Below are 18,438 nucleotides of genomic sequence, written 5' to 3' on the forward strand. Positions count from 1 at the left end.
TTCCTTTTGAAAAATGAGTATATATGTATATATGTAGCTTTTTTTAAAATCCATTCATCTCTTGAAAGACATTTAAGATGTCTCTATCTTCTGGCTACTTAAATAATGAGTGTGCAATTGTATACCTGTCTATGCAAGATACCATTTTCTGATCTGAAGGCTAGGCCATAGGACCCAAATGTTCAGTGCTTACCTGGACTGCATAGCTTTTTCAAAGTCACCCTGGGCAAGTTAGCCAGGTCCTCTGTCAGTAGGGAGGATGCAGCTTAGCTATAGATCACCAGACATACATGGGACTCTGAGTTCAATCCCCAGCCCCACCCCTCCAAGAATATACTTTTCACTTCTTTGAATATGTATCAAGGAATGGATGGCTAGCTCAGGTGTAACTATCCTTTGTAACTTTGGGGGAATAGCTTTACTGTCTTCCATGCCACTTTGCCACCTCCCACTCACACACACACATCTGCTTGGGCACCTGTCATTTCTTTGTATGCTACTTGATTGGCATTTCTGATGGCTTTGAGGGGACTGTTGAAGTATTTTTGAGGAATTTCACATGTGCCCAAATTTAAAGTTTTTTTTTTTGTTGTTGTTGTTTGTTTGATTTTTTAAATCTTTTACCTCTTTGGAGTTACTTACAGGTAATTACATAAACAGACAGTCTACATAGTTTGGGTCAGTTTCCTAAGTTCTATATGATGTTTTTATACCAGTTATTGATGGAGTATTCATTGCTTTGGAATAGTAATAAGTTACAGGTGGTAATGAACCTCCTGACCTGGTTGTCAGGAACCCAATCAGGTCTTCTGCAAGAGTAGAATATGCTCATAACTGGAGCCATGTGTCCAGAGCTGATACTGAATATATTAGTTTTTACCATGTGCCCACGTTGTTTTAATGCTTCTCGAATTCTTAGTTCCTTATCATCCCAGGACAGTAGGGTCTACCATCACTATATACTTTTGTAGATACAGTAACTGAAGTGTTGGGAGCAGTTGGGTCTCAGGAGAATCGGAACCCACAGTCATAACACTGCCTTGCATATGTTAAAGGTCTTTAAAGCTTTAGGTAATTTTAGGTTACATTTTTCTGGAGAGATTGTAGTCCATGAACAATTTTTTTTCCTATTAAGTTGTTAAAATAGAATGAAAGTAGGGAATTAAGAATAGTACAAAAGTTATGATTAGATAATATTAAGGGTTTTTAGAAAGGAGACAGTCAGGCTTAAGGCTTAAAAATACCTAGTGTTTTATCACTTATTTTCAGAAATCCCCTAAGTTTAAAGCTGGAGAGCTCAGCAGTCACCACTGCTTTTCTGTCTCTGACCCCGAGCGTTCATCTGCTGCCCTCATCCCACACCTGGCTTGACTGGTCCCAGACCGACCGTGAAAACACGTGTCCCCCTGCTCTGTGTCACAGGCTCCTCCTTAGCTCTCATGGGAGAGGCTGGCTTTGCTTTCAGTTTGTTTGGTATCTGAGACAAGGTCTTATTCTGTAGCCCAGCCTGGCCTGGAATTTGGAGCAATTTCTCCTCTGCCTCAGCCTCTCCAGAGCTGGGATTGTGGGATTGCAGGGATGAGGTACCAGACCTGGCTCTCCTTGAGCGTTTTGTTGGTTGGTTGGTATTTATATGTGTGTGTGCGCGCGCGTGCATGCGTGTGCGTGCGTGCGTGCGTGTGTGTGTGTGTGTGTGTGTGTGTGTGTGTGTGTGTGCCCCTGCGTACACGCGCATAGGCCACAGTGCATGTATAGAGGGCAGAAGACAACTTTTACAAGTCATTTCTCTCCGACTTGAGTTTCTAGGGATGGAAGTCGGGTCATGAGGCTTGGCAGCAGGCACCTTACCCACCGAGACTTCCAGGTGGCTGTCTCTCTCCCCAGGCTTTGGTGTGAGAATGGTAGTCTACTGATAGAAACTTTGCAACCACAGCAGCGGGCAGCTCAGAATGGGTGACTTTTCTCCTTCTTGCTTCCTAATAATGGATAATATTCAGAAGGAAGAGAACTTTCAGTTCTTATTACAAAAGAAAACTGTTACATTCTGTGGCATCAAGTGCTGTCTCACATTTGGTTTATCTACCTAATTTGTGGACAGAACCACATTTTAAAGTACTTCTGTAAAATCGTTCCTGAGGAATACTCTTGTAGCCCAGGCTGACCTTGAACTCAGTGTGTGGCTGAAGGGTGACCTCTGAACTTCTGATCCTCAGGCCTTCACCTCCTACCAGGGCTGTTTTTAGACAGTGCTAGGATGGCACCCAGGCTAAGTGAGCACCCTGCAGACTGAGTTACACCCTTAGCCTGTGGTTAGAAGTTAGAGCTTCAATTCTGAGCATGCTTCCCATCGCATCTGAGCACACCTGAACATGTCCCACTGACCACTCTATGTGCCCTCTTTACTTCGTTTCCGTTTGAAGAAGGCCCGAGAGAAGTGAGAGACACGGGTGCACACGGCGCATGCCCCAGGGCAGGCAGGAGGCTCAGATCCCTTGTCATCTCTTCCACCACTGAACCTGGGGCTGACTGAGGGATTAGAGCCTCCCGAGTCCTCCTATCCAGCACTGGGGTTACAGGAAGGTGCCTCCATGCCTAGCTCTTTAAGAGCGAATACTGAGAGTGTGGATTTCCTTCCTCATGCCTGCACAGCAAGCTTCTTAAACACTGACCTATCTTCCTAGCCCATCTTTTCTTGTAAACTTATGTGCTTTCGAGGCTGGATATGTAACTTGCTTATAGCTTACAGGAAGAGAAAGATGATGTTGGCTGTGGAAGACAGCAAATTTGGAGTTATGGACAGCTCTGATATGACATCTTCCTTGTGGCGATGGGGACCCTTCCATAAGGACCTCCATGAATTTGTCCTTAGCCTTATAGAAACTTAAAAACTGAGGTAAGGGGCAGGCGAAGATCACTGGGGGAGTACTTGCCTAGCAAATGTCAGGCCCTGGGTTTTGCTTCATTTTGATTTTTGAGACAGCATATTACTGTATAGCCTATGCTAGCCTCAAACTCAAGGTCCCCCTGCCTCAGTCTCCAAAGTGCTGGGATACTAGGTGTGTGTACCACAGTATCGGCAACAAATACATTTTTAGGAGACATTTATCACCACCTTTTAAATATATTTTAGAACATGCCCTGGTGACCATGGAGTCCTCTCTTTCCCTTCGTGAACAATAGCATTATTCTGGGATCTTCCAAGTGCTTTGTGTACAACATGACACCCGTTGCTTTGGTGACTTGCTCTGTTTGGTTTCTGTGGAATTAAACTGGCCATAGAGCACAGGGGAGCTGAGACTGGATGAAGGATTTCTTCCTGAGGTGTTGAGAGATTCCACTCTCTAAAAGCAACCCTATCCTACCCCACAGCTGCCCTGGTCCCAGAAGGCTGACAATAGCAAACAGCAATGCCAAGATCCCCCCTCACCCTCTCATTCCCGGGCTCCCATGTCAGCCTTCCCAAGGGCCATTCTGTCCAACAACTGTAACAAGAGCCACACCAAGAAATTGCTCAGAGGACAGGGCAAAGTAAAATGCACCTTTCTACTTTGAATGACAGTCAGTAATGCGTTTTAAAAGATTAGAGTTAAACAGAATTGCCTTGTACTTAAGAGTGCAGGCTTTGGAGCAAAGCTTCCTGGGTTCAAAACCTGTGTCTGGCACTTTGTGGGCTTGGTGATTCTGGGTGTGTCTCCTAGTCTCCTGGACTTAAAGCTCCCAGCAGCACCGTAGGTGGTGTTGTGTGCACATTGAAGGGTAGCTGGCCCTGGTAGTGTTTGTGGTTACTGTCCTTTGTGTTGCCACCCGAGTTTTCAGGGGCACCTTTAGAGATCACTGGGGGTGGATGTCAGGATCTCTTGTAAAGGGGACAAATCAGTGTACAGTTGTCCCTCTGTAGCCTGCAAATGTCGGGGCTGAAACAACTGGAGAGTAGTGTCTCTTTGAAGAGAACTTATAAGCAATATACTCAGCATGTGACCTCATTAGTAAGTATCTGATATTTCAAAACTTTACCCTTTTGTGGTCTCTTTTCTAAATGTAATACCCACGTGTACATTTTTAATATATGTACATATAGACATGTATAGGCTGGGTTCCCCATGAGTGAGAGCATAGGGTTTATTCTCTTTCTAAACATGAACTTTGGTCCTTCTTTCTTTCTTTTTTTTCTTCCTTTCTTTTCTTGCTGTCTATTTTTTTTTTGATGAATAGTTGGGTTGTAAACTCTAAAATGGGACATTAAAGAGCAGAATCCCTAAAAAGTCAGTGGGTAGTGTAGCTACTATGGGATGCTCCTTGAAGCCTAATTATTTAGAAGAATGAGGCAAAAGTTTCACTTGAGCTCAAGGTCAACCCTGGCAACATATTAAGATGATGTCTTGAAAAAAAAATAATAGTGAGTGCTCCCTATGGTCTGTTGACTTCACTGTGCACAGCCCTAGAATGTCTCTGTAAAGGGATGCATAGCTGGTCTGGAGGGGCAGTTCACAGACACAGAGTCAAGCTGTGTAAATGCAGGGAAAAGCTCCCTGAAAGTTGAGCATCAGATGAGGTTGTCGGCATCAGGAACCTTTACTCAGTCCTGGGAGCCCTGGGGGTAATAGCTGTGAAGATAAAAATGCAGAAGACCAGGAGGAAAGAAAATGATGCTGCCTGGAACCTTCAGACCCCCACAAAGACATGAGGCAAGGTGGTGGATGTTGGGGTCTCAGTACAAACTGATCTGGGATTAGAGAGCATGGGTGAGGGTTTGGGAGGCTTTCTATCCCAATGAGAGCCAGGTCCTGCTCCATGACAGTCGCCCCTCTGGGCTCCTGTGAGGGGGCAGGGACTGTTCACAGCAGCTGTGGCTCCTGTGTCTGAGATTCACTTCATAGATGGTCTAACCAACGACTTGGTCCTCTGTCCTTACGTTTGCACAATCTGTGTCTCCTCCTTAGTGGCTGTATGAACTGTAGTGTTGTTAGCAAGACAACAATGCTCTTTGTGTTTCTCTGAGGAGTGATAGTCATTCATTTTCACATCTTGGCAAGAATTTGTAGACAGTTTGGTTGTTGTTTTGTGTTTTATTCTTGTTTGGTTTTTAATGATAGTCTCACACTGTACAGCCCTGGCTGCCTGGCACTCACTTGCTTAGATCCTCCTGCCTCTGCCTCCTGAACGACAGGTATGTATCACTACACCAACTTGAGAGGGAGTTTTATATCATTCCCAAACTCAGATTCAGGTCTTCGAGTGGAGATAGAGAATAACCAAATGGACCCCTATGTTTGCCGTCCTTCTTCTCAGAAGGGAAACACTAGATGTGATTTGAAGCTTTTATCATATAATTCTTACATGGATGCCAAACAATGTGGTTCTTTGTAATTCAGAAAACTGAAAATTCTTGGCTCACACCAACCAGGAATAAACCAGGGATGGGAATGTAGAGCTAAGTCTACTGTCTTCTCACTCTCTGGTTTCCTCCTCTTTTTTCCTCTTGTTCCCTCACTCATTGCTGCCACATTGTCTCCTAAGCCAGAGGCTAGCTAAAACGCTAATTTCCAATGGCCATACATGATGCTTCCAGCCTCTCTGTAATCACAATGCCTGTGTTCAGTTAAAGAAACTGAGGAAGGTGTGTCTCAGTTCAACTGGAAGAAAAATCAAGGACAAATAATTTGCTCTTGTTTTATGGCATGTTATTCCCAATAGTATTTTCACATTCAATATAAAGGATACAGGCCTGCCTCTTTTGCTTTTTGTTTGTTTTAGGCAATCTCTTGTAGTCCAGGCTGGCCTTGAACTCAGCTCACCATGTGGCAGAGGATGCCCTTGAGTTCCTGATCTTCCTGCCTCTGCCTTCAGGGTTCCTGGCTTACTGGCATGTGTCACCCTGCCTGACTTATACAGGACTGCGGATGGAACCCAGGGCCTCACCCATGCCGTGTTAGCACTTTTCCAACTAAGCCTTGTCCCTCCCTCCGACTCAGCCAACCACGTGCTTGTGGTATTTTCTAGTCTATTTTCCTTAAGGCACATTTCATTCCTGTTCAGGAACTAAGCCTGTGTCTCATGTTCAAAATGTGTGCTATCAGGCCATTATGACCCTTATGCTACAGTTCAGATCCTGAGAACCCATGGGGGAAAAAAGCCTGGGTGTGGCTGCCAGTACTTGTGACCCTAGTAAAGGGGGAAAAGGGGCCAGGGAAAGAAGAGAGAAGAGGGGACACACATCGAGAGAGTTCCTGAGGCTCACAGGCTGGCAGCTAGCCTAGCGGAAAAGAGAAAGTGAGACTCAGGGCCAGTGAGAGACCCTGTCTCAAGGAAATACAGCAGAGAGTGAGAAAGGGGACAGACATGTCCTCTTCTGTTCACCCACACACACATATGCATACACATGAGTGCTTCCTCAAACTTCCGTGTGCAATGATATAGTTATGACATTTAAAACATTACAGACAGGTAATAAAGAACTCATATTGTGTAATCTCAGCTATAGATGGTAGTGGTATTGTTTTCTATTTTTAAGTGGGGCAAACAGAAAACAGCTAGAATCAAAAAGAAAATTAAAAGCAGGAAATGAAAAGCAAAGCAAAGAATGTTCTGTTTTGTTAAAAGTGAAAACAAAACAAAAGAAAAAAAACGAACAAAACACCAAACTTGGCTATTATACCACAAATGGTTTTTCTTTTCCCCTTTTCTTTTTCTCTGTTTCAGGGTATTTAAAACAAAACTATTACAGATTATTGCCTCACACTTTTGATACTCTGAAATTGTGTTGCCAAAGCAAAGCCCATTATTTTTTTTAAAAAAAATCACTTAATATTAGAGAACAATTGTCTAAACCCCACTTGTAGTGCCCTGGGGGTCACCTAGAGCCTTTTGGTTTTGTTAATAAAATTAAAAACAAGTAGGGGGAACAGAGAGTGGCTTTGGAGTTGGCTTCATCATGATGGTACGGGGATGATTAGAAAAGAGGGCTAACTTAGGGGTTCTAAACGCAAGGGTGTGGGTGCCCTGTGGGAGTCGTGTGAATCGGAGTGAAGGTTTGACATATATTTTTATTTTGAGATGCCATGCTAATTTCCATCATTCAGCTCTTTCACTGCCAAAGTGTAAAAGTCCATTAAGTGACTGAAAGGAATCTACAAATTATCCGCTGGCACCCTAGGCTGGAGTCTGCACACACCCTGTTATTCCATCCGCCAGAAAGCTGCAAGATTCTATTAGGCAGTAAGTGAGAAAATTATATCGCCTGCAAGCTAATTGTATAAAAGACTCCGAAATAAGTAACCAGAGCCTGGGACGTTCTGAAAAGCTGCCAAACGATATTATAAATTGCTCTATCCCTCCAATCAGCCTGGTTTTAGGACCATAAGCTTCCATGGGTACCCCACTTCTTCTGCAACAGAGTGCACTTCACTTCCCCAAGTTTTGACAAAACCAGGAAAATTCCAACCACAGCATCAGGAGCTGCCCAACACAGTCCCCAGTGCCATCTAACAAATGTGTCCCAGAAAATCACGAGCCATAATCTATGAAAACTCTTTGTTTTCAATGAGAGTGCTGTGCTGGGAACAGTACCTTCTGCTGTGCCCTGGCTGCTTTTATCCAGGATAAATGCTACAGGGACCCAAATATATCGGAGATTTAAAACATTTCATTATTTATTTATTTATTTTTGTCTAGTTTCTACTTGTAGTGACTTGGAGGAAAACAAGTGTCCCATAGAGAGGCTGTGGTCCAGTGGGAAGAAAGTCTTTGAACCGTTACCAAAGTGTCTGCTACATTGTTATCCAGGTGCTCGGGGTGGCACATTTCAAATATAGAATGCCTCCTTTTAATTGACTCCTAAAAGCAACAGGCAAGGTATTTGAAGGATAAAGTCTCAAGAGCCTATAACATGGATCAAAGATGTTGACGGCTGGGTGACCACAGACAACAGTGATGTGAGGAACTCTGTGGGAGGCCTTGAAAATTAGGTTTCCCTCTAGCAAATAACTTTATTTAGAGTGATGCTGATTTGTTTTTCCAAATATAAACCAGAGTTGCTTAGTGAGATCAAGGTTATCATCTTCATATATTAAGACTTCCTTAAGACAGAATGTTCACAAGGATACCCAATTCATTGTAAACAATTTCCATCCATCTAAATTGAGTATATACTGAAAAAAATATATGTGTGTGTGTGTGTGTGTGTGTGTGTGTGTGTGTGTGTATATATATATATATATAATGATATAAATATGTAGGACGGCTTTGTGCAAAAAGAATATTTAAAATAAAGGCTCATTCTGTCCCAGCCTGAACTTGAACCTCTGATCCTCCTGCCTCCACCTCCAGAGTGCTAGGGTTTCAAGCCTAAGCCACTATTCCTGGTTTTTCAGTAGTGCTCCAGTTGAACCCAGGGTTCCCACTTTCTGCGTAAGCATTGTCCCTACTGAGCCGCACTCCTGACCCCATGGTGGGGAAGTTCTTAGAAAGACATCTTTGCGTGTCCTGTGGCTTTGGGGAGATTCCTTTACACCAGTGTCATTACTGACCCGTTTTTCATAGCATAGCTCAGACATTTTTCCCTGTGTGAGGAAGTCATTGACATTTTCTAAGCATACTCTCTGTGAGCATAGGTGCATGCATGCATATGTACATGTGTATGCATATGTGTGTGTGTACGTGTGTACACATCCCCACGGAGGATAGAGGTCAGTCTTGGGCATCACTCCTCAGACACTGTCCACTTTTTCTTCTTTTGAGACAAGTTTACTCACTGACCTGTGGCTTGCCAACTACGCTAGACTGGCTGGCCGGTGAGCTTCAGAGTTCTACCCGTCTCTACCACTCCAGTTCTGGGGTTACAAGCACAGGCCACCACCACCAACCTTGCCTTCCTCTCCTGAGTTACCACAGCCCTTGGTTGGAGAAGTTCATTCTTCCTAAGAGTTGCCTCCTGTCCTCCACAGTCTTCTTGTCTAGTGGGGGGGGGGGGCATGCATATGCAAAGGCTTCACAAAATACGACCTGTATGTATTAGATGACAGCACCTCAAAAGATAGGCATCCCCAGAAGTCATTTCCTTCTAGAATGGTCTGAGAAGTTTTCATAAATGATTGGAGTGGAATTGGAGTTGAACACTGAGTCTTGGAAATAATTTTAAGAAGAATAGAGGGGCAGAAATAGATCATTCTCAGAGGGGAGTCTTGAAGGACACGCAGCAAAAAAAAATGAATAAATCAAATTGGCTGCATCTGGAAGTTCATGTGAGGTAATAATTGTTATATTGCTGGAAAAGTAGATTGGAAGAGGACCTTGTGTGGCAGTTGGATAGCTTAGATTTAATTCAGAAGGGCAGCAGTAATGTGTGTGTGTGTGTGTGTGTGTGTGTGTGTGTGTGTGTGTGTGTGTGTGTGTGTGTCCATGTGAGCACACACATGTGTGGTGCTGGGTGTCAAACAGAAAACCTTACATATGCTAGGGAAGAGGTTTTATTTTATTTTATTTATTCTATTATTTATTACAAGGTCCAAATGGGTCTGGAACTCATGCCCCATCTTCCTAAGTGCTGAGATTTATAGGTGTGAACACCAAGCTTAGCTCTTTTTTTTTAAATTACGATAGAGATGTGATAAAGGAAGTCATGGGAAGAGACAGTGTACATGGCACCCATTCTGAACTACATCGAGGAAGGTGGAGGTCTGTGACCTGGAGGAGGGACAGATCCGGGTGTGAACCTGTGCCTGCCTGACAGTCCCTGTTCAAAGTGTCCTGCCGTGAGCAATGAGGACATAATCTCCAAAGACTGATGAAAAGACACACTTGTGTGTTGTAGTGCGTCATGTAGCAGACGTTTGTACCGCTGAGTTAAAGGCATGGGGTTAATGTTTATGCCTCGATGGGAATGTGAACCATGTATTACATCACACTAGTTTCAAAGATGTGAAATGGCCAGAAATGATGTTTTTTTTAAAGCATTTTTCCCGTCTTTGTAATTATTGTTCAGTCCTCTCTAATAGAGAAAATGTTAGCTTCCTTTTAAATAAATACAGAGAAAATCCTAGAGACTATAAGGATCTGGTAGCTGAACACTGAATTACCAGCAGTCAGTCAGGGTGGTAGCTACTCAGGAGGCTGAGGCAGGAAGATTATGAGTTTTAGGCTAGCCTGGGGAACTTAGTGAAACTGTTTCAAAATAAAATTCAAATATAAAAACAGGGCCGGGGCTAGCTCAGTGCTAGCCTGGCATACTTTTGCAAGGTCCCAGGTTCAATCCGCAGTACCACACCAAAAGCCAAAACGGAAACAAACAAAACTGGAGCACCATTCCTTTGGTACAGAGTAGATTTCTGGGACATTTGAAAGAAACTGCTCAGATTCCAAATCTCTTTATCCTCAGCTTTGACCAGACCAGGGTTCATCTACCTTATCATTTGCCTGTCTCCTTCATCACCATCATCATTATTATTACTATTATTACTAGTGTGTGTGTGTGTGTGTGTGTGTGTGTGTGTGTGTGTGTGTGTGTGTGTGCGTGTGTTTGAGCTCCTTCCACTATGGAATTCAGGGATGGAACTCAGGTTTTCAGGCCTATAAAGCTTTTACTGCTGAGCTATTCTGCCAGTCCATTTCCTGAGTAATATTTTTCTTAAAAAGTGTTTATTAATTAATATGAGGAGAGTGGATGCTGGTGCTCCTGTGTGAAGAGCAGCAGACAATGATGTGGAATTGGTTCTCCCTCCTGCCCTCGCATGGGTTCTGGGAATGAATGCACATGGCCAGCCTTCTGCAGCTAACACTTTCCCAGATGAAATATCTCACCAGCCCCTGAGTGATATTTCTGAAGACGGTGATGGTGACTATTCCTGTTAATGCAGTTAATATCACTTCTATTATCTAACCTCATTTTAAAAGTAGTTGCTTTGAATTAGAATGCTAATTTAGCCAGTCAATTTACCTCAAGTTATAATGCTCAAGACTTTTTTTTTAAGTCATGCATACTTAACCAATTTTCTGTAGTTCCAAGTGGCTAGGTATCACTTCCTGGTGAATTAGCAGTTGGCGAGTAGTGAAGCCTTTGAACAGTCCTGCAAAGCACTAATGTGATATTTAATGAGGAGGCATCAGTCCACAGAAAGGTAGTCAATATAAATCAGTGTTTACAAAGTGTGATTAACTCTGAAATATTTCATCAATGCTGTGGTCCCAGGCAGCCTTCTATGCTAATTACTTGGATCTGCGCATGTTTCAGGGGACTCGATGGACCCTGAGTACAGCAAGCGTGGAACAGCAAAATTGCAATTATGCCCGTACCGTCTCCTATGACAATTTATGCATTCGGTGCGATGACCTCCCCCTTCCCAAGAGGGCAATAAGCAGGATGCATTTTCATTAGGTTACTAATGCACTTAATCACGAGGGGAAAGGGTTAGGAAGTAGCCGGAGACCTTCAAGCACTCTGCGACGGGGCTGATAGTGAAGACAGCCTTTATTTTTCAAGGCAGCTCTTTACAAGGCTGTGGCTGCCTAGAGCACACCCCACACACTTCATTGTCTTCAGAGAAACATTGAAAGTTTAGATCTTCCAGCTACACATTTTTTTCATTTCAGATTATTACATGTAGCTAAAAACAGTACAGTCTACTATTAAAAATATAACCTGAATAGTTTGTTGTCATTACAGTTCCATGGTGTTTGGAATTAATTATGCAAGTAATGTCACAAGCACCATAAAGATGATAATAGCAATGGCAGCCATTATTCCCACCATCCTTACCCTCAGCACCACCAGTGAGCATCCTGGGAGGTTCTGCCTGACTAGAAGGGCAGCAAGAGTTATGTTCCTGCCCTGCATGCCAGGTGCTAACAGGAATTGCTCACTTTGGGTCCCTGAGCTCTGAGAGGTTTATGCAGCCAAAGGACAAGCAGCTTGTCCCAAAGCATGAGTCTAGACTGGGATCCAGATGTGACATTTTGTTTGCATGTTTAGTTTTTTGTTTGTTTGTTTGTTTTTGTCTTAAGATTTAGTTATTTTATTTTGTGTGTACCTGTGTGTGTCTGCTTGTCTCTATGTGCCAGCAGAGTCCAGCAGAGAGCATCGGAACCTCTGGAACTAGAGTTATAGGTAGTTGTGAGCAGCCCCATGTGGGTGCTGAGAATCAAACCCGCATCCTATGTAAGAGCAGTGAGTGCTCTTAACCACTGACCTGTCTCTCCAGCTTCTGGTGTTTATGTTTTTATGAGCATAGGCTGCTCTGGAATCTCTTCTAGAAGACTATACTTGGTGTGGGTCAGCTTTGCTTAGCGATTGTTTGCTATCCTGTAACAGTCTTCCAGAATATTTTGATTACAAAAGAAATTTTCAAGTAGATTATGATCGTAAGAGGCTCATATCAGATTCCTCCCCCCTATTTTTAGAAAGAGTCTCATTGGGTAGCCCTTGCTGGCCTAGAACTTATGTAGACCAAGCTGCTTTGGCATTGGGGCAATGCTCCTGCCTCAACCTCTCTGGAAGTGCTAATTTATGTCAAGCTGCTCCCATAGAGGCATATTCTATGGCCACAGCAGCATATCCAGCTTGCTGGGGCACTTGTCCCATTCCTGATGTCTCTCACTCACGTGACTTTGGGGTTCAGGGTACCAGAGTTTACCCTTTCTCTGGGATGCTTCCATCTCTCCTGACCAGCCCATCTGACTGCCTTTTCCCTCCCACTCTGCACTGTAGGTAACATCGAGTACAGCTGCCCAGCCACGAATGAATGCGAGATCACAAAGCGCAGGCGCAAATCCTGCCAGGCCTGCCGCTTCATGAAGTGTCTCAAAGTGGGCATGCTCAAAGAAGGTAAGTGGCCCTGCTCAGAACCCTATGCTCTGGGCTTGGGGGGCTGGTGGTGGCAATCAAAACCGGGATCAAGACCAGTTCCATAGACACCACAAAAGGGGGGTCAGTAGGGGCCCCGAATCTGATGGCAGAACACCCATAAAACCTGAGTTTCCGATACCTCATGGCTAGCAGCTTGACACCAACCAGAAGGTTGTGATCTGACCTGAATTCCCCACAGTGCTTATGGGCCTGGTCCTTTGATCTTTACAGTTTACAGAGGGAAGAAGATGGAGACAAGCTAAGAGGCTGCTCACAATGCATCCCCCTTCTCAATTTTTTTAATTGCCAGTTTTGGGTTTAAGGTATTATTTTCCAAACATATCTTTAGTACTTACTTTCTCTGGTAGAATAGGGCTGATGCTTTGACATTATGATTGCTTTGCTTGGTTTCAGTGGGGAATAGCACCCAGCAACAGAAGATAAAGCCAGGGAATGTAGATCCTGTGCTAAACACACTGAATGGGCTTCCATACTTGATCATTCTCGCAATAGGAAGCGAACCCATCGGCTGTGGAGGACACTCTGCTAGCCCCCACATGTCAGAGGCCCCACCGTATTTGTATAGTTCAGCTTACTTAGACAAAGTAATCATCAGCTTGGAGGTAGAGTAACATTTTTCCTTTTCTCTGAGAAACCTACCCCTAGGAGTTGTTTTTTTAATGAATCGCTGTACATGCATATTTGTAGAAATACATTTTACATACTGCACACAGCTTACCCTTTCTTTGTATTCAGAAAGCCCATTGGAGTTTAAAGTGAATTTGATGTTTTCATAAAGCACCAAGATGAACATGTGCTCATGGAAGGAAGTTTGGAACTAAAGTTAGGTTAATTATCTATAGATCTGCCACCTCAGAATTTATGTATTATCACTGCAGATCTCTACCCCTCACCTTTTTGTTTTACAATTGAAGTTCACATATTTGCAAATGAGAACGAAGAGCTTCACTAAATACATAGTCACTAGATTTGCATAATTCCACCGGGCCTGTACCTGTCCAGTGCTGTCTTGGTATACGATATCACAGGGGAAGGAGCGCAGCGATGGAATGCAGGGCCGTGGAACTCCTGCCCTGTGCACCTGCCCTTTATTTGTCTACTGGAAAAAGTAAAACCCCTTCATTTCTCCATCTCATCTTCAGCTTGGCTTTTTCCTTGAGAAACAGCTGTCAGCAAACTTATAACTTGAAAGTGTTGCAGGAAGGTAACCACCACAGGATGTCAAAAAAAAGGGGGAAAGATATGCAGTGATATGATTATATATACCATATGTGATATATGAATATGAGGGGGAGAGGGAGACTCTGTCAGGAGGAAGAATGGTAGAGGCAGACCCATGTAAGTGGGTGTCATAAGCTCAGGGATGAGGAAAGATGGATTCATGAAGTCTGGTGACCGGGTAACCCTGGAAATAAAAATGAGGATGGGGCACTTCGCATCTTGGGGCTTTGGTCCCAGTAGGAGTTTGCACAGAAAACCTCTGGTTTCCAACCCATCCGCTACATTTACATGCAGCTCTTCCCACACACCAGACACTCTTCCAGGTCCTGTGCTGCCCAAGTTGCTTGATTGCTAGTAAATATGTTTATGAAACTGCGCAAAGGGTAATTTTGACAAAGCTGAACACATGACTGAAAAGCAAACCCACCCACTTAAGTGAAGTACAAGCCAGATTCCTTTGGAGCAGTGGTTCTCAACCTTCCCGATGTGGCCCTTTAACACAGTTCCTCATGTGGTGGTGATGCCCAGCCATAACATTATTTTTGTTACTACTTCAAACTAATTTTTCTACTGCAATGAATCATAATGTAAGAATCTGTGTTTTCTGATGATCTTAGGCAACCCCTGTGAAAGGGTCGTTTGATACCCAAAGGGGTTGAGATCCACAGTTTGAGAACTGCTGCTTTAGGTTCTGGTGATGATGATGATGATGATGATGATGATGATGATAAACTATTTTAAGGTTCTAAGTTTGCTTAGCCAATGCCTTAAGCCCTCTGGTAGAATAGCATACAGATACTAATTCACAGGGTAGACCACCCCCTCCCCATGCTGTAGAAAATCCCATAAAAACATAATTCAGAATGTTATAAGTGATGGACAGTTGGGTTTTGGTCTTGGTTATGTCTATGTTACCATTTACTCTGGGGAGATTTAAACTAAACTTGTGCTCAAACGTAAAGGTTAGTGGAAGGTTGCAAACCCCTGGAAATTGAAGAAATCCAAGCCGGGCGGTGGTGGCGCACGCCTTTAATCCCAGCACTCGGGAGGCAGAGGCAGGTGGATCTCTGTGAGTTCGAGGCCAGCCTGGGCTACCAAGTGAGTCCCAGGAAAGGCGCAAAGCTACACAGAGAAACCCTGTCTCGAAAAACCAAAAAAAAAAAAAGCAATCCATTTGTTTAAATGTAATGGAAGTCGTGTATCAGTGAAAGCCTTCTGTGAGTACACCTCAGATTCGATTTTGTTTTCAAACAGTGAAGTGCATAGAGACACGCCCCCATTTCTAGGGAGATGGGAGTTTTTGATTAGTTTGATTTCAATACTGTAATTTACTCATCTGATTGCTGTTTCAACTTTAAAGATGAACAGGGACACGTCTTCTTTCTTAGATCATGTTTCTCGTAGTTTCTAGGAGAGCGTCTGAAGGGAGGCAAGAGTGAAGGCAGATGTGTGCGAGGCCTTTAATTAAACACTGTTGCTCGGAGTAAATCGGGCTGTGCTTATCTGTGATTCGCACCTCTTCAGCACTCGCTAGCACGCCTTCAGAGGATGTGTTTTCAAGGGAAGTGCTGCCGTTGCTGCCATGCTCAAATAATAATTTATTTCCCATTTACTTCCTCATGAACACGCAGACGGCAAAATATTGTTTCTCTGAGCCCGTTACCCTTAAAGCAGAGATAGGATGGTGTGAGTAAATGTGGAATATTGTTTTCTTTTCTTTTCTGCTTAAAGAATACAGTGAAATATTGCATTTCACCCTGCATATAAATGCACAATTATGCTAGGGCATCTCCGTGGCTCAAGGCTTGCTCCCTAGGCCTGGATAGGGTGATACCCTCTTAAACGTATCTTTATGGATGTGCAGGGATTTGAGTCCCGTGCAGTATGTCAGGGATCATGGTGTAGTAAATCTATTCAAATGTAAACCTGTTCAATTCAATTACCAGTCCATAATAAAATTTGCTACTACAACCCCCATGTTGACCACAGCAGTCCATACAGGCGGACGGCACAGCAGGTCTGGAAATTGACAGGCAAAATCTAGTTAAACAAAAAACAACATTAGTTCTCGTATCTGAGATGAAATCAGATTTCAACAGCCTCGATGGAAGCCTTCCTTGCTTTAACAGGTATCTTTTATTCAGTTCGCCAAGTGTACCATAAAGTACTGCCTGAGGGGAGAGAATGAAGGAGGTTTTCATTAAAAAGCAGGCTTATAGAAAAATGAGGCCTTGACTGTTTTAAAAAATGATAATTCTTAGTCATACTGACTGGCATTTCTACTAATTGAGGTGTGTCCCTGTGAGAAGATAGCTAAGTGTAGGCCCAGGAGGGAAAGGGAATGAGTGACTTTGTGGGTAAACTAAGACACAGGAATAAATGTCCATAGCTTCTGTCTCCCCATAAGCCGGCACTGGAAATCTAAGTGAACTAGGCTTGATGCTTGAGATTAGATTTTTTTAAAAAAAGATCTCCTTTATTCTTAATCATGTATCTGGGTATCTGCACAAGGGGACAGTTGTCCTCAGAGGCCAGTGGAGGGTGTAAGGTCCCCTGGAGCTGAGGTTATAGGTGACTGCCAGCTGCTTAGCTTGGGTGCTGGGAACTGAACTCAGGTCCTTTGGAAGAGCAGCAAGTGCTCTTAATGGCTGATTCACCTCTCCAGACCCCGGATTGGAATTTTTGAGTCAAATACTTGTTACTAGTTAAGGAAACTGGGAGGTGACTCGGTCAGTAAGATGCTTTCCATGCAAGCATGAGGACCTGAGTGTATTCCACCAGAACCCACAAAAGGTGGGCATAGCAGAGGCCTGGAATCCTAGAACTCACAAGGTGTAGACAAGATAATTCCAGGGACTTGCTGGCTAGCAAGTCTTGTCTGTATATGAATTCAAGGTTTGATGAGAGACCCTGCCACCAAAAATACACACACACACACACACACACACACACACACACACACACACACATAAATATATATATATATATATATATATATATATATATATATATATATATGTATATATATGGATATATGGAGAGGTGATTCAGAAAGACAGATGCCATTGACCTTTAGTCTCTACACACATGAGCACCCACAGTCTGTGTTCTCTCACTTATATGTGCATGCATGCATAGGTGGGCACACACACACAGAAACATGCATACACATGAATATGTGCATGTATACTCACAGGAACACACACACACACACACACACACACACACACACACACACACACACACACACACGATCATGCTCATTCACACCAAAAAATCCTTACCAGTTGAAACAAACAGAAGGGTCGTCAACACTAGTGTTGGAGAGGAAAAAAAGTCACACAATAACAAAACTCAGAGAAGTGCTGCTGAGCAGATGCTACCGTGTCTGCACCATCCAGCACACTAACAAGCCCCTTGTCCCTCTTGTTACTCTCCTGGGCTGCTAAGTGTCCTGATGGACCAGCATTATTTTTCCAGTCTTCTGCCATACTGGATGTCAGAGGAAACACCTCTGTAGCATATCTGCTGTCAGCATTCCTCTTTCTTTCTTTCTCTAACTCTTCCCGACTTTCAAATTGCTTATTTGTAGGAAAAAAAGAAGCACCCCCCTCCACAACTGGTCAAAGTGGACCTGGGAATCTGGTCAAACGCTTTTAATTAGCACCATCTCCTTGGTCATGTAAAGGCTATGTCATGGCACACGGGTTTGGTTTCTCTTTGTTGATCACAAAAGGAGCCACTCCAAGAAAGCGGCAATAATTCTGTAGAGGGATAGAATCCATCAAAGACTTGAATGGGATTTTCCTGTTTTTTCACATTGATAATCCATGTTTTGTTTTTTGTTTTGTTGTTTTGTTGTGGTTCTTTGTGTGTGTGTGTGTGTGTGTGTGTGTGTGTGTGTGTGTGTGTGTGTGTGTGTGTGTTTGTATGTATTTGCTTTCTTGAGACAATCTCAGTCAGTAGCCCTGACTGGCCAGGAACATACTTTGGGGAAGGAGCTGGCATCAATCACAGATCTTCCTGCTTCTGCCTCCTGTGCTGGGAGTAAAGCCTGCCAGCCTGTGCGTTTCCTCACTCTCGAATCGCACGCAGCATATTGCCCAGCCAGAGCAGGGTCTGTACAAAAGTGCAGATGAATCAGGCAATACAGAGGACCAGTTTCAGTATTTTATTCCAAGGGACTTTGTTCCCTTTTTGACATTAAAACAAACAAAGTAACAACAGCTACTACTAGGTGTGGTTGCACATGACTGTAGTCCCAGCATTTGGGAGACAGAAGCAGGAAGATCAATTCAGGGCTGGCATGGGCTACATTAGACCCCATTTTCAGAAAAACCAAAAACAAGACAACCCCTCCC

The 18,438-nt window shown here is 43.6% G+C and overlaps 1 protein-coding gene across 16 annotated transcripts in view; it reads left to right on the top strand.

Annotated features, from left to right (window-relative positions):
• Esrrg (estrogen related receptor gamma) overlaps nt 1-18,438 on the top strand; it is a 631,549-nt gene that overhangs the window by 465,014 nt on the left and 148,097 nt on the right. For all 16 annotated transcript variants that reach the window (XM_052737972.1, XM_052737973.1, XM_052737964.1 and 13 more), the window contains one exon: nt 12,698-12,814. In XM_052737972.1, the coding sequence (XP_052593932.1) occupies nt 12,698-12,814 (117 nt within the window). The remainder of the gene's footprint in view (nt 1-12,697; nt 12,815-18,438) is intronic.

This window comes from Peromyscus californicus, unplaced genomic scaffold (assembly GCF_007827085.1).
Source record: "Peromyscus californicus insignis strain IS unplaced genomic scaffold, ASM782708v3 Scaffold_14__1_contigs__length_90479793_seg_2, whole genome shotgun sequence".
Classification (NCBI taxonomy): domain Eukaryota; kingdom Metazoa; phylum Chordata; class Mammalia; order Rodentia; family Cricetidae; genus Peromyscus; species Peromyscus californicus.